This window comes from Terrapene carolina, unplaced genomic scaffold (assembly GCF_002925995.2).
Source record: "Terrapene carolina triunguis isolate 2854851 unplaced genomic scaffold, T_m_triunguis-2.0 Scaffold62, whole genome shotgun sequence".
In the NCBI taxonomy this organism is placed as follows: Eukaryota; Metazoa; Chordata; order Testudines; family Emydidae; genus Terrapene; species Terrapene triunguis.
In genome coordinates this window covers 33634708-33657597 of record NW_020664413.1, presented here as the reverse complement: position 1 = coordinate 33657597, position 22890 = coordinate 33634708, and the positions used below count along the sequence as shown (strand labels likewise).

At 37.8% G+C, this 22890-nt stretch overlaps 1 protein-coding gene across 12 annotated transcripts in view; it reads right to left on the bottom strand.

The window, feature by feature from the left end:
* LOC112110301 (sodium channel protein type 2 subunit alpha) overlaps nucleotides 1–22890 on the bottom strand; it is a 93476-nt gene that overhangs the window by 32203 nt on the left and 38383 nt on the right. For all 12 annotated transcript variants that reach the window (XM_024205264.1, XM_024205827.1, XM_024206067.1 and 9 more), the window contains 2 exons: nucleotides 19959–20315; nucleotides 18269–18748 (listed from right to left, as the gene is read on the bottom strand). In XM_024205264.1, coding sequence (XP_024061032.1) covers nucleotides 18269–18748; nucleotides 19959–20315 — 837 coding nt within the window. The remainder of the gene's footprint in view (nucleotides 1–18268; nucleotides 18749–19958; nucleotides 20316–22890) is intronic.

The window sequence follows — 22890 nt, the reverse complement described above, 5'->3', positions numbered from 1 at the left end:
GGAACCACTGAGGTCTGAGTATCACTGGATTATACTGTGGATAGCATATCATTTTTCCAACATTATGACCAAACCAATAGAAAGATGCATAGCAGTATTTTCATGTCTAATGTAGATGGCATTCTATCAAATCTGTCAAATCTAAAAGTTGATATTTAAACTTTTTCATCTCATTGACATGAAAACACATATTACCAGTTGTTTATAAGTATTTTTAAAGTTTCTAGATTTTCAGAAAGAACAGCACATTAATTTTAGAGCAATAGCCATTATTTTGCATTCTCTTTTGCCAATGCACTTATATAGTCTATTGTGCATTTTGAAACTACTTGTTACTCTGGTACAGTACACATACATGTCCAGTTAATACATAAGTAAGCAGAGATATTCATACTTTTAGGATAGCTGAAATGAAATCAAATACTTTTCAGAGAAACTTGTAATATAAGAATATTGCATCAATGAACCAAAATCAGTGATGTAATCCAAATCTTCAACTTTGTTCTTTTATGCTAAGATATCATATGGTTAGCAACGGACAAATGTGAGTACCATACTAAATAAAAGTAGTTTTGATCACAGCATTCTATGACCTCTTACAATGTTATTACCATGTAGCGTATAACATCAGTAAAATGGCTGCGTTGATAAATAGCTAATTTTATAAAGGGAATGATGTAAGCAGATTGAGAGTACATACTTATGTGGTGTTAATGTTAGACAGATGGTTGCTGCATTGCAGCATTAAAGACACCTTCTCTACTTCGCTGACAATTTTGAAGCTTAGGTTAGAGGCATTATTCCTAGGAAGAATGTTCTATTATTATGGAGTTTCAACTTTTTTTAGTGCTTGGAAAGAAAGTTAGTTATAAAGAAAACCATTTTATCTCCTGTTCATCTTAATTTGTGAATACAGAAAGCAGACATAAACTTTTAAAATATTCTTCAGGCTTAAAGAGAACTGATTTGCTTCTCACATATTCTAGTTTTACCATGTTGTAAATCCACTGATTTCAATAGATATACACCAGTGTAGTTTAAGAGGCGTGTCAGATTTATAATCTTTCGCGCATAGCTGTTATATTGGTGAAATCAAATTGTATACTGTAATTATATGAAATTGATTGATTCCCATAATTAAAACTGTTACAGTTGACCCATCAAGGATGCCCAGACTTTGGGCCAAAATTTGATCACTTTATTTAAGTAATCCAGTTGAAGTCAATGGGTGACTTGTATGAGGTGAATAATATTTGACACTTTGATTACAGTAGCAGATTTATTACTTTGGATTTAATTTTATATTGTCTTGTTTACAAATAAATCCTCCATTTCTAGCAAACTATTTATAGCAAACTATTTAACAATGCTGCATAAAGAAAATACACTAGGAAAACCTTAATATACTACAATTTTTGCTTTTCAGGAAATCTTGGTTTCCTTAAATCAAGATTACCTAATCTTTCTGCAATATGCATGATTTATAAAGATCCCTTATATGAATGGTGTCTGAAAGTTCTATGCAAGTTAGCATCTAACATACCGGGGTTTGCTACTGCTCAGAGGATAGACACTCTAACCAGGAATGGCTCCAGCTTTTTTGCCGCTCCAAGCGGCAAAGTGGGAAAAAAAAAGACCCGGACGTGCCACCCCTTTCCACTGGCCGCCCCAAGCACCTGCTTCCTTCGCTGGTGCCTGGAGCCGGCCCTGACTCTAACCAGTGGGAATTTTGAGTGTACAGCCTATATGCAGGACTGGGCCTTTGTTAGTTGATGAGCTGCAAACTAAAAAAAAAATAAAAAAAAATAAAAAAAATTGCAGGAACCTCCAAACTACTTAGCAGAGAGTCTAGTTTCCATGATTAAATGCTACAAAATAAAATATTGCAAAATCTTATAGGACACTGACTGTATTGTGGGGACTTTGTTGTACTATGATCTCTGTGGAAATTGTAATAATGATTACGGATTCAAATATTCAGGAATTTTAAGTTCAGTGGTGCAGTAGCATTTTCAGGTATTGTTGTAGGAAAGGGGGATGCAGACAACCCTTCACTCAGAAAAATGTAAAGGTAAATGTGTAAGTGCTGTAACCCATCCTGGGCAGATATATCAGTCAGAAATGGTCCAGTATATATGATACAGTGGATGGTCCTAGAGCCTGCCTAGTAGGTGCTTTGCCCTGACTGTGGGGGGAAGTGACCATTTGGAACAGGTCTGTAGAATTTGGGAAGCTAATAGAAATTTTGTGAGCAGTTTATGGTCAGGATGGAAATAAATTAGTGGTATTTAAAATGTCTGGTACTAAACTGGACAAGGATATTGAAATCTGCAACACTAAAAAATATCACTTTTTTTTTCTTACAATTTTCAAATTGTACAAAGAGGTGTAATGTCAGTTTGTCTTATTTTTATCTAAGCCTGTTCCCTTGTGAGTTCCCAAAGGAAGACTTACTTTATTCTTAGGGATATATGAATAAATGTTCTCCTATAAATTTGGGATCTTTTCTCTTTCTATGGGTCTTTCTTCTATTTCCAAACCCTACAGATAGCTTAGTATCTCAAAGAAGTGAACAGACTCTTTTCACATGCACAATATGAACATACCCTATAGGATATAAAAAATTACTTAGCTGATTTTCACTCATCTAAACTTGCCGAGTCATAATGGAAGACACAATTTTCTTCTCAATATCAAAAATACACAATGTTAACTGCCGCTCCAGCTCACTTGAGTAGTACAGAAATAGCTGGATGAGGATAATCTCTGAATTCCTCTCCTTGTCACCTCTAGCAGTGCTGACTTTTTCAGGAGTTCTCTGTCCGCCAGTCTTAATGCTTAGCAAATAATATATGGAAAGGTTTACAGTGATGAGGACTTAACTTCTTTGATTTCCATGACCTATACCAGCCTTATGGACAAGGTCCTGCAAGTTTGAAAAATTATTTCAGAGTGTATTGTGCATGTTATTTCAATGGAATATGGGTGCCTAACTCCTTTAGGCTTCTTTGAAAATCCAAGCCTACGTATATAAGGTTAAATTCTGGTCTCCTGTCCATCTATGACCTTCACAGGGGAGTCAGTGGGAGTCCTATCCACAGATATGAGGTCAGAAATCACCCAGTGTGTTCTTTATGAAGATACGTACATCAAATTTGCTGTAAATAGATATTGTGCAACACAAAAAGTAACAGAATTTAATAATTACATTAATTCAATTAGTATTCTAGTGTAATATATGCAAAATTACAGAAATGCATTTTTGACACAGCAGTTTAGCTATTGTGAAATACTGCCTCTATAATATTAAAACTGATGAGTAAAGGGCCAGATTCTGTATTTCTCAAGTAAGGGCCATAGAGTTTGGCTTACTGTGAATACCAATTATCAATTTCAGGAAAAGCCATAAATAAGATAAATGTCAAAGTATATTCCAAGTAAATAAATTCATACCACAGCATAAAAATTACCTCTTAATAATACAATAAATAAATAACTTTAAAATCAAGGAAAATACTCTCTTTGTATACTATGGAATTACATTAAGATTTTACTTGCATCATTCCAGCCTGGGCAGCATTTATATCAAAAATGCTGCAGCAATAGCAGAGCAAACAAAAATTATGAATTGGTTAAAAAAATAAATCAAAGTTTGAAAAATCTATTGTTCATTTTTGTAAAAGGAGAATAAAGAGCTTAGAAACTCATCCATTGTGAAATGTGTTAATTCAGCAGGAGGTCATTGCAAGAGTGAATAATAAGTTCTTATCACTGAAGTTACATGAGATTTATTCCGTAAATATTTTAAAGACAGTTAGATAACTCAAAATGGAATTAATTATCAGGAAAATTAGCAGTCAGTCTTTATTAATGTAGGGTAAGAATTTGAATTTTATGGATGGTAAATTGGGTCTTACTAGTCTCTTCTCACAGAAAATCTGGTATGCTTCTTCTAAAGAGCTGTAATTACATTCACATGAGTTAAGGTAGGCAGATTTACAGTCTGCTTACCAAAATAACGAACAGCACCAATAGCAGTTGATATTTGAAACAAAACAAAAATATTTTAAACTGTCTTGTCCTACTGAGAGTTCTGTTACTCTTCCACTCTTGATGTCACAGAAAATATATTTCCTTAGTATGCTGTTCCTGTGTGTCTCAGACAAGATTACTCTATCGACAAGTATATTAAAACAATTACCCAACTGAAACTTACAATGAGTCGGTATTATCTGCAGAAGGGAAATTTTAACACTGAAATGTTCAAAATAAAAAAGTATGTGAGAGGAAAATTCTAAATATTGTAAAGATTGCTCAACCACTCTATGTCTCTGTGTTTTTTTCATATTGAGTTTTAATTGTGGCATTCTATATGGATGTTAATAAAACTAAGCATACATTAGAAAGTTGTTTATGAGGCAACATCTGCAGTAATTAAGATATCAAACCATACAACTAAATTCAATAGGCCAAGAAAAGTTCAACATTCTTAAAAAACAGCAGTCATTAAAATGGCTCTATAAAAATGGGATGGTTTAAAATACCATAACACAAATAGCAGCTTTCAGTAACAGCCATTTTGCAGGTAGACAACTAAATCCTATTCTAGCATGAGGCAGATGACACAGGGGTGGGGAAGAATGTTGCATTACTCTGTCTGCATCCAGCACAACACCCTGGCACAAGTCAGGCCACTACCACACACTAACATGTGGTTTAATATGTGGCTACATTTTGGTATTAGCCTGGTTACTGCAGTTGACAGCATACATGCAAGCCAGGTTGGGAGCTAGACACCTGCCCCCTAACTTGTAGACTATGCTTTTTTAGGAACAGAGTGTACCCGCCCACTTATTACCTAGGCATACCTCCAAGGCACCTGATAGCTTCTTTCTCTGCACACCAGTATTCCAAAGAACTACATTTAGTCCACATTTTATACTGGACAGCATATATGCTACCCTCTGTGATGCAATGCATCTCTAGATACAAACAAATTAATCAAAGACAAATTTTACCATTGTTAACATACCTTTGGATATGTTAACAAGCCCTTTCTGATTCTTACCAAATACTGAATTTCTATGTTTGAGAAAGTATGTAAACACTCAGGTTACAATACGCATCTCAGAGTTAACTGTTAGGATATATCTACACTGTAGCTGGAAGCATGCTTCCCAGCCCAGGTAAACAGATTCGTACTAGCTCTGCTTGAGCTAGCACACTAAAAAATGGCAGTGTGGATACTGCAGCATCAGCATTGGAGCTGAGACCCAGAGGTCAGGCGGGCTTGGACCTGAGCAGCTAGTCTGAGCCACCACCAGTGCCACAACTATCACAATGCTCTTTTTAGCATGCTAGCTTGAGCGGAGCGCACGTGAGTCTGTTTTGCCGAAAGGGGAGAAATGCACCCTGCTGCAGTGGAGACGTGCCCTATGACACTATGTTCAAAAGTCAGGCTGCTAGACTGGAAGTTAGAAAGAGAATTTCCCCCCCAAATAGCATACTAAGGAAATTATTCTGATTCAGTGGTGTCTACTTTGACTTATGATATATATACCCTCCCTCCTACTTTTCACATAATATAGGAAAGATACAAAAATACTTACATAATTTTTAAAGCGTCATTATCCTGATCACCACACATAGGTATCTTTAAAATTTCACATTTACCAGTAACACCTTAAGTCATATTTCAATTAGCAATACGATAAAAGAGGAATAGCTCTTAGTTTAGCTTTTAAAATAGAAATGAAAAGTTGAAAGCAGTCTGGCCACCAGGGAAGGACTACAAAATGTAGCAACAGAGTTTGTCAAGAGGTTTTAGATATGATTTCTTTTTTGAACTTCACACACGCCTCACGGATTTATATAATTTTGCTTCACCTATATCCAGGCCGCTTTGAACTTTTAGCTTTTATTATTTATTTATTTATTTTTAAAATGCTAAACTGAGAGTAATAAACAGCTCTGAGTTTAACTTTTTAAAATAAATGTCAGAAATTTCACAATTGGCCAGGATGCCGTTGAACAGCTGCTGAAATCAGGGTGAAAGGGACTGAGGAACCAAAGAGTAGAACAAGAGGGAGTAATAGAAAGATGGTGCAGGCAGAGACCCTGGTTTTTTTAAATAAACAGTTTTTTTCCAAATACCTGTAGAAAAAATATTTAAAATAACAGAAACAATAGTTTCCTCATTTCTCACTCAACTTAAGAGTTGCATGGATACCAACAGGTAAAAGAGATGATCTGTGATGAAAATGGTGATGTTATATCCAAATTGATACAAATACCATAAAAACAATTAATGAGAATTCTTGTGATAAAACCACTGCTATGCTTTGCTGCTATTCATAACCCATTTGATCTGCCTATTTGTGAACATTTGGGCAACCACCAGACATGAATAGCAGTTCAAATACCTACAAAACCATTCACATTGGAAGTACTCTAAAGGCTTCTTTAAAAAACTCTGTTTAATTCGCACAAACCAACATGAATGTTCATGGAAAATTCTCTAACAGAGAAAGGGGTTCCTGTTTATCAAGTTTAGATAATCTAATTTGGAGAAGAAACAATATCCTGTGATTAATTGACTTCTCACATGGTGTGGAGTTACAAAATACTAATATTCTGTGACAAATCTGTGAACAATCCATAGGGTTGAATTTTTTCACACAAAATATTTATTAAACAATTATAATGAATAATTATAAAATCACAGACTGTTGCCAGATAAGTTATTCAACACACAAATTTCACCACCTCTAATGCAGTCAATGTTCACTCATTTTCACTCAGCTGATTTATAGTATGTTTTGTGCTGTTCCAGATTGACTACAGCATCATATTGCTTCATGACATAATAAATAGCATGGTAATGTTGAGTGGGTGAGATGGAGGACAGAAGAAAAGAGGACAGCCCTTGGTTCAAAATCAATAATACCTTGCTGATTAGAATTTTCATTTTACTTGTGACTTAAAAGATGAAAATATGTTCAGGTTCCTCACAACAGGCAGTTTTATCACTTTTAGATTTTTTTTGCCAATTTTTAGGATGGGTGTCTTCCTTGTATAAATTAAAGGGCTCCACGATGATCAAAATGGGTTAGATTTTGCTCTCAGATCCCTCTCTGCAATCCCAGACCTTGATATGGGTGTGTGTATAATTGAGTACAGAACTGGTTTCCAAATGTTTGATTGGCAGAATATCAGTTTTGTGTAAGCTATTTTACCAGATGATGGTAACATACTTTGATTATGTAAATTAAATTAAAATTTATGCTATATGGTGCTTCTGTTACTGCATGATATAGTCCATAATAATTAAATTGCATATACAAGATTTAGAGAACAACAAATATTTCTGAAGATAAAAATATAAACAAACAATTACGCTCAAGAGGATGGTTATTTGAATTTGCAAATTACCTTAATTAAAAACTAAAATAGGATAGTATGAGAAAATTCCAAAAGCTTTCTATTATCAATATAAAATACTCCTGGGCTTATTAAAAAGATTCCTTTTTATGTTTATGACAAACAATATTCTACTTGGTCCTTCTTATACCTTAGCTACTTCAAAACTAAGTCCCAAAACTTTGTCATCAAAGCTGGAAAAGTTCCATAGCATGCACTTCAAAAATGTGTTAGAATATCATTAAAAAGTTCATAGATAAGTCAGGATCTGAGTCATAAAACTACTGGGGGTGCCAATCTTGCCTGACCATGCGGTGATGTGAGTCACATGACTCAGCAAAGCGCAGTTTTGAATGTTTCTACTATATTGCAATGGATGGGCAAGAAACATAGCTGAGTAGCATGCAGGCCAGTCAATATCCATTAGAAAAGTGATCACATATATTTAGAACTTGTTTAGGTAACCTGTGTAAAATTGGTGATACGTTGCTCGGCCTGGTTAAAAAAGAACCAGAGCTGCATTCTTGATTGATCCAGCTTGATTTTATGCCTGTGAGAAGTAAGAATTGTAGGAAATGAAGTTCAAGATACCAAGTATCTCTGCTTTTCTGCTCTGGAAACTCTTATACATATTGACTGATTAAAGACTTCAAACATTTATTTTAAGTACATTCAGAGAAATATAATAAAATGTAAGAGTGTAAAATAATAAATGCTTTTTAGATCTCTGAATCCTGATTAAAATAAAAAATACATTATAACATGATTACAATAGCTCTAGAAGATTCCTCCATTTGTAAGAAGAATTTTAAAAATATCAGATGAATATTTTTGATAAGATTATTATCCTGAAACCTACACTTTGGTGGGAAATGTAATGGATCACTATTTCTATAGCATCCATTGCTATATTGTCTAAAATCTGAATGAAAAAATTCCTTTTGTATTCCTTGGGTGCTGGATTGAGCCAGAGCACCAATATGTTATGTGATAGTAAGTTGGGGCCCAATTCTGTAAACCGTCATTGATGTGAGTACTTCTTACTCATACTAATAGGCCCATATATGCTAATTGCCCTATCTGCTTGGGAAAGGGATGAGCACAATCTGTGGCTAAATAACAGAGTAAAAGAGGCAGTTAAAGACAAAAGATACCTTTTAAAATTGGAAATCAAATCCTACTGAGGAAAATAGAAAGTAGCATAAACTATGGCAAGTCAAGTGTAAAAGTATAATCTGGCAGGGCAAGAACAAATTAGAAGAGCAACTAGTAATAGACACAAAAACTAACATCAAAAACTTTTTAAGTACATCAGAAGCAGGAAGACTACCAAACAATCAGTGGGGCCACTGGATGATCGAGGTGCTAATGGAGTACTCAGAGAAGATAAGGCCATTGCAGAGAAGCTAAATGAATTCTTTGCATCAGTCTTCACTGCAGAGGATGTAAGGGAGATTCCTACATCTGAGCCATTCTTTTTAGGTGACAAATCTGGGAAACTGTCCCAGATTGAGGTGTAAGTAGAGGAGGTTTTGGAACAAATTAATAAATTAAATAATAATAAGTAACCAGGACCAGATGATATTCACCCAAGAGTTCCGAAGGAACTCAAATGTGAAATTGCAGAACTACTAACTGTGGTATTTAACCTATTACTTAAATCAGCTTCTATACCAGATGACTAATGTGACGCCAATTTTTTTTAAAAGGATCCAGAGGTGCTCCTGGCAACTACCGGCCAGTAAGCCTAACTTGCATACCAGGCAAATTGGTTGAAACCATGGTAAAGAACACAATTATCAGACACATAGATGAACATGATATGCTGGGGAAGAGTCAACACAGCTTTTGCAAAGAGAAATCATGCCTCGCTAATCTACTGAAATTTTCTGAGGAGGCCAACAAACATGTGGACAGGGTGATCCAGTGGATGTAGTATATTTGGACTTTCAGAAAGCCTTTGACAAGGTCCCTCACCAAAATCTTTTAAACAAAGTAGGCAGTCATGGGATAAGAAGGAAGGTCTTCTCATGGATCAGTAACTGATGAAAAGATGGCAAACAAAGGATAGGAATAAATGGACAGTTTTCACAGTGGAGAGATGTAAATAGCAGGATCCCCCACGGATCTGTACTAGAACCAATGCTTTTCAACATATTTATAAATGATCTGGAATATTGGTAAACAGTGAAGTGGCAAAGTTTGCAGATGATAAAAAATTACTCAAGATAGTTAGGTCCAAAGCAGACTGCAAAGAGTTACAAAGGAATCTGACAAAACTGGGTGACTGGGAAATTCAATGTTGATAAATAGAAAGTAATGCACATTGGAAAACATAATCCCAACTATAGATATAAGATGATGGGGTCTAATTAAGCTGTTACCATGGAAGAAAGAGTTCTTGGAGTCATTGTAAATAGTTCTCTGAAAACATCTACTTAATGTGCAGCAGCAGCCAAAAAAGCTAACCGAATGTTAGGAACCATTAGGAAAGGGATAGATAATAAAACAGAAAATATAATGCCACTGCATGCAGTTCTGGTTGCCCCATCTAAAAAATGGCATATCAGCTCTCTGCCTACACACATGCATGCACACACATTGGCTGGCTATCTTGTGGTTCATTAAACACACAGTAAAGCCTTCAGGAAAGAGTGATACATGGCCCAAAACAGGGAGTTTTAAGGGCTCTACATCATGGCTTCATGATGCATTACAATTTCTACATATAGTGTGGCTGTGACCAGTAACTTAACTGTAAAACAGCAGGAGTGAAAGCTTGGCCCCACTGAAATCAATGCAGAGTTTTCCCATCAACTTCAATGGAGCCAGGATATCACACCAGCCATTTTGTTTTGCAAAGCCATTTAGGGGAAAATAAAAAAAATAAAATAAAAAAGGGGGGGGGGGAGGTTGACATGAAAATAGAGGGAATGTATTGAACAAAGATGTCATTTTTTAGTCACTTTTCTGACCAGAAACTCATCTTAAATGTCTCCTTCTATTAAGAATATTCTTTCATGACAGGGCTCAATATTGGTCATTTAGCAGAAATATCCTCATTCTTCCCTATAATAGAGCTCACAGTAGAGCAGAATCATCCAGAGAGGAGCATGAATTAGATTTCATTGGATAATTCTTTTCTATCCAAATTGACTGGCAGGGACTGCCACAGTATTAGCAACAGTCCTCCCTCTGATGAGAACTGAAAGCATCGTTTCTCTAATGTTACCATTCCTACCTGCATGGCAGCATGACGTGTGCCACTGGGAAAGTCTCTGAACAATTATATTTGCAACACTATGTCCTTTGCAAAATATCATAAAAAGTCTGATATATACCTTAGAACCACATTAATCTAATGAACCATCAACAGTTTTGAAATTTTCAATCAGGGTTGATTTCTAGGCTAGCAGTTTGACACCTGGAAACTGACTTTATCTTGCAACAGAAAACTGAAGTTTACTACTAAGTAGGAAAATTGTCAGACACATGGAAGAACATAAATTGTTGGGCAAAAGTCAACATGGTTTCTCTAAGGGAAATCATGTCTTACTAATCTATTAGAGTTCTTTGAAGGGGTCAACAAACATGTGGACAAGGGGGATCCAGTTTACCTAGTGTACTTAGATTTCCAGAAAGCCTTTGACAAGATCCCTCACCAAAGGCTCTTAGGTAAATTAAGTTGTCATGGGATAAGAGGGAAGATCCTTTCATGGATTGAGAACTGGTTAAAAGACAGGGAACAAAGGGTAGGAATAAATGGTAAATTTTCAGAATGGAGAGGGGTAAGTAGTGGTGTTCCCCAAAGGTCAGTCCTACGACCAATCCTATTCAACTTATTCATAAATGATCTGGAGAAATGGGTAAACAGTGAGGTGGCAAAGTTTGCAGTCAATACTAAACTGCTCAAGATAGTTAAGACCAAATCAGACTGTGAAGAACTTCAAAAAGATCTCACAAAATGAAGTGATTGGGCAACAAAATGGCAAATGAAATTTAATGTGGATAAATGTAAAGTAATGCACATTGGAAAAAATAACCCCAACTATATATACAATATTATGGGGGCTAATTTAGCTACAACTAATCAGGAAAGAGATCTTGGAGTCATCGTGAATAGTTCTCTGAAGCGTCCACGCAGTGTGTAGTGGCAGTCAAAAAAGCAAACAGGATGTTAGGAATCATTAAAAAAGGGATAGAGAATAAGACGGAGAATATCTTATTGCCCTTATATAAATCCATGGTACGCCCACATCTTGAATACTGCATGCAGATGTGGTCTCCTCATCTCAAAAAAAGATATACTGGCATTAGAAAAGATTCAGAGAAGGGCAACTAAAATAATTAGGGGTTTGGAACGGGTCCCATATGAGAAGAGATTAAAGAGGCTAGGACTTTTCAGCTTGGAAAAGAGGAGACTAAGGGGGGATATGATAGAGGTATATAAAATCATGAGTGGTGTGGAGAAAGTGAATAAGGAAACGTTATTTACTTGTTCCCATAATATAAGAACTGGGTGCCACCAAATGAAATTAATGGGCACCAGGCTTAAAACAAATAAAAGGAAGTTCTTCACACAGCGCACAGTCAACCTGTGGAACTCCTTGCCTGAGGAGGTTCTGAAGGCTAGGACTATAACAGGGTTTAAAAGAGAACTAGATAAATTCATGGCGGTTAAGTCCATTAATGGCTATTAGCCAGGATGGGTAAGGAATGGTGTCCCTAGCCTCTGTTTGTCAGAGGGTGGAGATGGATGGCAGGAGAGAGATCACTTGATCATTACCTGTTAGGTTCACTCCCTCTGGGGTACCTGGCATTGGCCACTGTCGGTAGACAGGATACTGGGCTGGATGGACCTTTGGTCTGACCCAGTATGGCCATTCTTATGGTCTTAAAATGCTAGTGGGAAAATTGTGTCCCTTTGTAAACAAAGTAGAAACGTTTAACAATATTTCAGCATAACAATTTTAACCACAACAGAGTAATAAAAATATTTACAGAACTACTCCCTAGATTAATTTTTTATAACCTATAAAAAATTGCAGTCTATTCTAATTATAAGTTCCAAATTACTTTCAGCAACGTGTCTGCAGACTGTAAGAGCATTAATCCTTTTTATTAAAATCTCAAGCATGTAGCAGATTTTAGTATCTGAGTTACTGAGAGAAATTCATATCTAATGTCAGTGGGTCCAACTCTATTGATTGTAACAGAGTTGCACCCATTTACATGGGTAAGAATTCTGTTAATTGTTTTCAAAGATTAGTGTTGTTCCCCCAAAAATGTCAGAGAAGAGATTTATGAAACATCCAAGTTATGTCCAAATAGATACTTACTGCCCTCTAAACAGGGCTGGCTCTAGGCACCAGCAAAGCAAGCAGGTGCTTGGGGCGGCAAATTTGCAGGGGCGCAAGAATCCAGCATGAGAGCTGAGAACCAACAGGGAGCCCTGGGAGCTGTAGATCCTTGGTTAGCTCCCGGCCTATAGAGCCAGCCCTGGAGCAGGGAAAGAACTACATTTCCCGGCATTCCCTCGGCCGCAATTAACAGGAAAGGGAGGGGGAAGGAGTGTAGAACTGAAACCTCATGCTACAGCTTGCTGTAAATGGTAGGAACAGAGCCAGCTCTAGGTTTTTTGCCGCCCCCCACTTCAGCCCTGGGCTCCCCCCGCACCCTGTGTTGCCCCAGCCCTGGACTCTCCCCTGCCCACACCCCCTGCTGCCCCAGCTCTGGCCCCCACCTGCACCCCCCTGCTGCCCCAGCCCTGGGTTCTCCCCCCACCTGCATCTCCTGCCACCCCAGCCCTGGCCCCCACCTGCACCCCCTGCAGCCCTAGCCCTGGGCTCTTCCCCCACCCCACTGCACCTCCTGCCACCCCAGCCCTTGGCTCTCCCCCCCCCTGCACCTCCTGCCGCCCCAGCCCCGGGCTCTCCCCCAAAGAAAGAATTGGGTGGACTAAATGGACATTGCACCTCTCTATCTGAAGCCTAGCAAGGCAGGTACATGGATCCCACTAGAATTTAAAATGAAAAGTAAGGGAGGGGAGGCTCTACTAGACTGGGCAGCTTTAGATACAGTACCAGGCACGTAGGAGGATTTACACTTCTGAGCCATGGAAGCAGAAATTGACTTTTCTTTTCCAGATTTAGCTAATATTCAGAAAGGGAATCTAGCACCTGCCTTCCAGATTTGAACACCCTCAAAATTCAGGAGTGCTCAAAGCTCAATTTGGGCAGCTGTTACTTCATTTCTCCCAAATCAAATATACTGATCCACTGTAACTTGCTGTAGGAAAAAGTAGAATAAATTGAGCAAGAAATGCTTCCCAGTGGTTATTAGGACTGGAATTGCTATTTTCAACAGCCATTGCTTTTTTTATTATTATTATTATTATTATTAAGTTTTAGTTTTATTTGTTTAAAAGGAAAACAGTGATATTGCATTGGCAAATTCCCCATAGAAACAAAGAATGGAACAAAAGAATAATAAAGACACCTCAACTTTTCCTCATTTATGTAGGACAGTCTTATAATATGCATCCAGATAGCCTTCAATCACACAAGCTGAAAATTGTTCCACTTTACTGCAGTTCTGTAACCATATGGGAACCAATCCTGTCTGTGTTCTGTGCACATCCAAAATTCCTTCTGAATGACCCGCCCTGGGAGCGAGTTACCAGTGACCCAGGCTGGGGCGGCGGGGGGGGGGGGGGGGGGGGCAGCCAAAATTTTTTTTGCTAGGGGCAGCAAAAAACCTAGAGCCGGCCCTGCCTCTAAATAGAAATGTCATAGAAAACAACACAAACCCTGAAGAATGAGGATGAAAGGAAAAGGCTGGCAAAATATAATTAAGAATAATTTACACATCTATAATTCCTTTCATCTGAGGATCTTAAGGTGCTTAGCAATCATTAGTAAATAATACCCAATAATACTCCTGTGAAATAGGAAGTATTATACCCATCCTACAGATGGAAAAGCTGGAGAGAGTCTGAATGACCTGCCCAGGGATATAGAGTGACTCAATGAAAGAGCTGGGAATAGAACCTAGAACCCCTGCTTACCAACTGTCCCATGATTTGATCCCTAGAGAATGATCCCTCCAGGAATTATATCAAAATTAAGTATTACTGTAGCTATATTAGTCCCAGGATAGAAAGACAAGGTGGGTGAGGGTAATATCTTTTATTGGTTCAACTTCTGTTGGTGAAAGAGACAAGCTTTCAAGCTACATACAGCTCTTCTGAAGAAGTTGGTCCAATAAAAGATATTACCTCATTCACCTTGTCTCACAAAAGTTTAACACCACTTTAAGATAAGGACATAGAACTTCATTATCCCTAGGAAATGGAATTAACCGTCCGAACTTGTAGTTCACTAACCTTCCAGAAGCAGTAATATCAATGACTGAGAACAACTATCTTGAAGGAGAGCTAATACACAGGACATTTCTGCGGAGGCTTACTATTTGCTAAATACCAGATTAAGGAAACACCTAGAGGCTGGAGATTTTAAATGAGGAAAATTACCTACTAAATAATTCATGAACACAGAGCAATCTTTTGCCTTACAGGATGAAGCTGAAATGCCTAACAGTTTTAGTCTGAGAGGAGAAAGACAGTTTAATAAGACTTATATACCTGAGAAGAATAAAGAGAGGAGACCATGTACAATTTAAGTGATTAATGAATCCACCAGGGAAACTTTTTACTACTGCATCTTGCCAAGAATCTCTATTACTTTAAAATGTAAAAGAAAATCTTATGAGTTGGATGCCTTTCTTAGTTTAACCAAAACTCATTAGATGTGATTAAAGGGAACACATGACTTCCGAAGGATCAACAAATGGTCTAGATGAAAAGACAAAAAGGTATTGTGCTGATGTTAATGTAATACTTGTGGATGTATTTGAAGGTTATTAATGGGCTGGGATGAAGCTGTCTATAGGAGCTGTCAATAGAGACAAGCCCACGAAAGGGATGTTAGGATCTTTGCCCTGTCTTATCTTATGTACAGCCCTTGTTATTAAGGGCTTGATCCTGCAAGGTGCTGAGCACTCTGGTGCCAATCCAGCAAATCACTTAAACAAGTGCTTTAACTTTGTGCTTAAAGATGAGTCGGAGCCTGAATGCTCAGTGTCTGGCAGGCTCAAGCCCTAGAGGAATAAAGGAAAAGCATATATAAATCTAATCCCAGACAGGATTTCCCAAGAGAAGATAGATGTTAATGCCTGTTTATTTAAGCTTAATTCATATTGTAGGAAAAGATCCAGAAAGGAAGATTAAAAAAAGAGAATCTGGTGGGAGCGTGAGGGATCTCAGAGTCCTGTGCTTGGGAATCCATCCTGGGGACAAAGGACAGACTAGAAAAGCAAAAGTGGATGCCTGAGACATGTCTAAACAAGTACTTTCAGCAAGAAGCATAAACAGTGCAAGGCAAAAGAAAAGCCCCTCCATTAATATGTGGACCCCAATCTGGTATTTACACAAAATTACTTGGATTTGGGTGGGAGCTCAGAATAATAAGTGGAGAGAGAGAAAGAGAGGTTTTATAAGTGTACCACTGAGTACAAGGTCCTGGTCTTAGTAGGACTAGTCACCATCTAAGAGTATTGATGTTCACAGAATTTTTCTTTATCATCATTCATACAATAGTATCTACCACCTAATGCATCACTGACAATTATAGTCAATGCACACAAATATGGTACAATACAATGGTAGTATTTTGATGTCCCATTTAATTCCTCATATGGAAAGTTCTATGTGTTTTACACAAATTAATAAATTTAGCCTGACAACACCACTGTAATTTATATAATTATTATTCCTATTTTACAGATGAAGAAACAGAGACAGACAGATTAAGTGACTTCATCAGGATAATACAGAAAGTTTGTAAGGAACAAAACCCATGTCTTCTGACCCTCATCATGAGTTTGAACCATACAATGATCCTTTCTCCCCAAAATTCTAACATAGCATATGGATAGCATCTATAGTTGTGTATAATCTTATTTCGGGGGAAATGTCTGGAAACATGGAAAAACAGAAGGCTCAAGGAGCAGGATTATACCAAGAAACTACATGATTTAGGTAGAGGGGGAGAAAGAACCTGTGTCACTGCTGTTATCTGACCATTACTGATTCTCTCAGTATTAGAAAGACTTTGATAAGCTTGGTAGTAAACTTGGCTGAGCCTCTGGTAGCAGTGAAAGCTTGGAAATAGATCATCATGGAATGATGCACCAACCAAACCTCTTAGAAGGTGCTTGAGGGGGAATGTTTCTTCTTCTTTAGTGCAGATTAAAATGGAATAGAATAGTTCAGCAGATATATGTCCTATGTTTGCACTTAGGAAATGTAGGACACTTAGAGGGATAATAATAAACCTTACAATGTCAGAGGTCTATTAAACCACTTTTCCTGTTCTGCTCTATTTTGAGTCATAATTTCAACAATAAACTACAAACTAAGCACTCTTCTTAACAATTTTTAAACAAAAATATATTTGTAAAATGTGACAGTAAAGGAACTTCTCTAGAGAAACTGGAAAAAGTGGTTCCAGATTTGACGCAGCCAGTGGGAAAAAGGAACTCAGGGTGAGCTATTAAATATTACACATACCCTCAGACTCAGGCATGAGAGGCTCATCCATGGACACTTGTGTCTTAAATTTTAATCTGTGGCAGGGAAAGTTATTGGATTCAAATGCCTCAACATTTGCAGGATAAAGATGGGCAGCTGTGTGAATTTGATTGATGTTGGGATAAAAAGCTTCCAGACTTTGTTACTGTGACGCAGTAGGGAGCGGGGCGGATTGACCTGGGAATGTCGTCTAGTTTTACTGGGACTGTTTGCGTTGGGGATGGGAGAGCAGGGGATGACTTTATTTGAGGGATGATACCTGAGCCTGTAACCTGAGCCAAAAGGGGGGTGGGGCCAGGTGACATCTTTGCCCAGGAAACTGGACAAAGGCGAGAGGAGGAGCCGGGGGGAGGGGAGTGAGTCAGCTGGAGGGGGTTTCAGTTTTGGGCTGGCTGGGAAGACGCAGGGAACGGGTCTAACCTCCTTGCCCCCCCAGAGGGACCTGGCTGAGGGGTCCTGGTTGTACCTACAGGCCCTGCTTGGGACTGTGTTCCTGTTGTCTAATAAACCTTCTGGCTGGCTGAGAGTCACGGTGAATCGCAGGAAGTGAGGGTGTAGGGCCCTGACTCCCCCACACTCCGTGACAGTTACCTCTAGGTCACTGGTTTAGATCTAGCCCTAACTAGTGGTTGTTACCATCTGATGGCACTTCAGTGGTGTCGATGATCATAGTACAGAATCCAAGTGCTATATTCTGAAAAAAAGCCATAGTCATCATGGGCACTCTTTTTGACAGTCTCAAAGAGGTCAAACATTGAACAGGAATGGAGACTGTTATTTCCAAAAGCAGACCCCCCAGAATCCAGTTGAAATACTAAGGCACTGGTGGGGGAAGTGTGGGGAAATTTGCATGACTGCTTCTCATTCTATGGTGGTTCTATGCATAAACTGAGGACTTCAATTTCCTGGGCTAGAAAATTGGCACCTTTTGCAATTATTGAATTGTCTTGATAAAATAAAAATGAAAAATAGAAATTAATCTTAATTTTCAAAAAGTGTCAAAAGTGTCTCTATTGTCACAATAAATAGAATAGAATATTCTACTTCTTTCACATTTGAAACTTACAACCTTCCATCAAGTTTCGTATCTACTATTACAAGGTTGTATATGGTACTATAAAGGAATCAAATTTAGATAAATCAATGCTAAAATGGAAAATAAAACCACAACTCATCTTGATAAATATAAAATAGACCTACCTCTTTGCTTTCCTCTAGATCTGACTCGCTGCTAAACTCTTCTGTATTTAAATTTTCAAAATCTGATTCCCCAACAGCAATTGGTACTGTCACAGTGAGGCTTGGATTGTTTATGAATGACATGTAATCACTTTCATCAACGACATATTTTTCCACACTGCTGCCTACGCCACTGGTAGTTCCATTCCCATCCTTAAGATAGTGAAGGTCTTTACCTATTTCTATGACAGTATGGTTGGAAATGCAGCTGTCTTTTTTGTTGTTTAGATCTTCAAGAGGCTTGATTTCATCTAAAGCTTTCTGTTTTCTAACAAAGGCTTTTTGGATGAATTCATGTGCTTTTCTTTTCACATAATCTATTCCCTTCTGAATCCTTGCCACTGCAATTTGGAGATTGTTCATTTCATTATCATCATCTGTAGCCGCAAGGTTGTCTGAACTAAATGAGCTCAGCAGTAAGGCCAGAAAGAGGTTGAGTACCTAAAAGACAGTAAGTAGAAAACATAGCTGATGTCTTATTTTTTAAGTGATGACAGTAATTACTTTATGGCATGCTTAATGACATAATTTTTACTTCACGATTAGCGGTAATATCAAACTATCTGAAGGCCATTCTTCCTAGTCTATGCCTGCTGTATTGTACTATTTCTTGCCAACAGCATTTCAGGTTGTAAATCCCCACAAAATGCACTTGGCTAGATGACAATTCAGAAAACCCAGGTCCCAGAAGTTGAGCCCCACTCTGTATGAACTCTTTGCACAATAGTGTGCATGGGACAGGTGAAGGCATGTGTAGAGAGGCTGCGAGAGGGTGGCAGTAGACCCACTCTCTGCCCTGAAGAGGGGCTATAAAGGACTCACAGAGGCTACTCCAGCCATTAGGACGCAGTTGTGCAGTCATTCTGCAGCATGGGGATGAGATCATTTCTTCCTCCCCTCCCCCACCATACATGTACCCAGCTTCTTAGGATGGATACTTAGCAAACCGTTGACCTTTACTATTTAAATAAATATGACAATCAGAAAAATAATATTCAATAAATGCTACAGAAATAAATACTCATACAATGTAATATATTGTGTTGAGTGTTCTGAGCCTAAAGAGTTATCTCTGAGCCTGTGTGTTCTGAGTGCTCGGAGCCTGAGTCATTTGAGATAATTACTTACATGTCCTAATGGTCTAGCCAATCCACAAGCAAAGGTCTAACCAGGTGACCCCATGGCAGGTATATAGGATCCTAATGAAAGTAGCAACTCCAGTCTGCTCCGTGTCACTACCTTGTTGGGGATGCCCCCTGCTGCCTGATGTAATGACAGAGACTACTCCTGCTCCAGCTCGTGCTCCTGCTCCAGCCTGAGTCTACTCCTGCTCAAGCTACAGCCAGTCACCCGGCTGTCCTGACATACACATACACTACACATACCATACAGACAGAGTATTCCTAGTATAGGCTGCTGTATATAAATCCATAAGAAATGTGTGAAAGAGTGTTCACAGAGCCATCAATTCACATTCCAGGCTCAATTATGATATGAACATGTCTTATTTTGATTAAAATATGAAATGAATTTGGATAGTTTAAATTTTAAAAAGTTGGCCCTTAACTCCCATTAGTTCACCTCAGTTAAAATTAAAAGCATATTTTATCACATAAGGCATCATTTTTTGCAAAATAAATTAGGTACATACCACTAGGTTTCCAATCACCATGACCATCATGAAAACAATAAGGCACATGGCTTGCCCCGCAACCTCCATACAATCCCACATAGTCTCTATCCATTCTCCACATAGTACTCGGAATACAATCAAGAAAGAGTGGAAGAAGTCATGCATGTGCCAGCGTGGAAGTTCACAGTCATTGGAGATCTTGCAGACACATTCCTTGTAGCTTTTACCAAACAGCTGCATTCCAACCACAGCAAAAATGAAGACAATGATGGCCAGCACCAACGTCAAATTTCCCAAAGCCCCCACTGAGTTACCAATAATCTTTATCAGCATATTCAGTGTTGGCCAAGATTTTGCCAACTTGAAAACTCGAAGCTGAAAAACAAGAGCAAAGGAGCACTGTTACTGATGCTGCTAATTATAATGAAATTATCAATGCATTTCAGATTTTCAGTTACCAAAAACCCATAACTGTAAAATGTCTCATTTAATTGTTACAACCTTTAGTCACCACATTTATGTTTTCATAGAAGCTGCCACGAAGGCTTAGCAGGTTTCTACAATAAGGCATGTACAGACTGAAGTCCTAATTCAAGTCCCTAACAGCCAAAAAAATGTAGCCTTTCACTACGGGCTTCAGTTAGTGAAATGCCACAGAATGCCACAGAACATCAGACTGTGCCTTTTTCTGTAACCACAGAAAAAAAAAAGAGAACCACTCTGTTGGGATCAGTAGCACTACAATGAACATGCTCATCGTGTCCACTGATTTTCTCAAGGATATAGCTCCCATAGACAAAGTGCAGATGACTGGTTGCTAACAAGCTACATAGAACCAAAAAGACAATGGGCCAAATTCATCCCTGGGATAAATCACTGAAATCAGTGAAATTATCTCAGGGATGACTTGGGCCCTATGTCCTTTAAAAAATTCATAATATAAAAATACATTTTGCTTTCAGTTCAATGAAAGAGAATACTCACTAACAGCATATATATATAGGAGGGGGATTTGTCATCTGGGAGAAGCCCCCAGATGTTATAAGAGGAGTGTTGGTAAAATTTTCAAAAGCACCCAAGTGACTTAGGATCCTAAATCCCACTTTCAACAGTGATTTAGACACGTAAGATCCTACATTTCATTGAAAGTCAATGGGACTAAGGCTCTTAAGTGCCTAAATCCCTTTTGAAAATGGGACTTGGGCACTTTTGAAAATTTTACCCTGTCTCATTAAAACCACTTGAGAAAAAGATTTTGTCTCCTTTATTCCCCCAAGTTCACTTCCTCCTGTCACAGAGATCATCCTGGTGGAAAAGTACGGGATGTAATTGCTGCTAGAATGCATCATTGATGCTCCTGCAGTTGTTTTTCAGTGATGGTTAGGTCTGGGTGGACCTCACAAGTTTGGAAGGTTTCCTTTAAAGAAGGATGATAGAGTTACAATGTTTATTCCAATTGCATGAAATTCCTTTTTGGTTTCAACCAGGCCTGCAACCAACGGTGTATTTTAGTATTTCCTCTTGGCTGAAATGCAGAGGAGCAAATGCATATAAATTAAACAAACAAACACCTGTGGGTTTTTTTTTTAAATCAAACCTCAAAAAAGTTCTGGTTGGGATTATTTCAGGAATTGGGCTAATGGTATTTGTTATTTCATTTGAATTGGTTCATACATTTCTAGTGGTACCACAAACAGTACTGCCAATATGAAGCATTAAAAAATTATTAATCTGCTTAAAAAACATGAGATTGGCTTAAAAATAATTAGATTTTTTTTAAAAATGGTAGATTGTTTTTATTTGTCTTCTGCTTTCTGAGCTGTTAGGATACATTCAGTTCATATTTTCAAGCTTTTCTCCACAACACTGAGAGCTAGAAACTTACTTTTACTTATTTAAATGAAAGATAAATTCTTCCATTATCACTTGATTCCATGAGCTGGAGTTTCAAGAAAAACATTAAGTTCTATGCGACTTGTGATATAATCATAAGAGCTGGCAGCAATGCACAGGTTAAATACTGACCAGCTCAGCTTCTTTGAGCTAAATTTATTGAACCTTCTTGAGAAGATTCATAGTATCCCCGATTTCACTGGTAATAATGGCAGCATGCAAATATTCATCATGAAAGTTGTTATACACGAGGAAGGATGTTAATTACATTATATTTGCTACCTGACAAGATTCTAATTAAAGTTGCCAAAGTAATTTAATTTGGCAACCTATTTACAGAGCAAGATCTGAGCTCCCCAAATTCTCTCATTGAGGGTGATCAGCACCTTAGTTTGTTTTTTTCCAGGAATTATTTTGTTCAAGAGACACCGTAAGGTAGAATAAGCCCCAGATGTATAATGTATTAATTTTAGAATAAAATGGTTTTGCAAAACTTAATAGCCCAAATCCCTAAGTCCCTATTCATTCTTTACTGCCATTGAATACAATTAGTTTTACCTAAGTAAAAAAGTCAGGATTTGGCTCAGTATTAATATAAATATTTTCATGATTTAAAAACAGTTAAAACCAGTTTTTGATAGGACCGAAGCATTTTCCTGCACTGTTTACAATCCAAACAGTATAGCATTGTGTTATTGTACCAAGATCTGGATATAAAACTAAGTAGAAACAAAAATTAAACTAACCAGACTATTTTCACTGGTGCAGTGAATAAGAAATTTCTTACTCTATCATTTTGTTTCTGTTCACTACGTCTCTCCTCATTTATCACTAATGGATAATACCTCCCTCCTATGGAATATGGAGGCAGTTCAATGTAGTTGCTGGAGGCTATTTAACTCGGGCCACCAGAAGAGTTCTTCTAAATAGAACTCTAGCAACTGATTATTAGCATTAAGACACAACTTGATAGACTATATAAATAATATTAAGGTAATTATATATCCAACTCTTGATTCAGAGGAAAATGTCAATTGTAATAAATTGTATTTCAGTA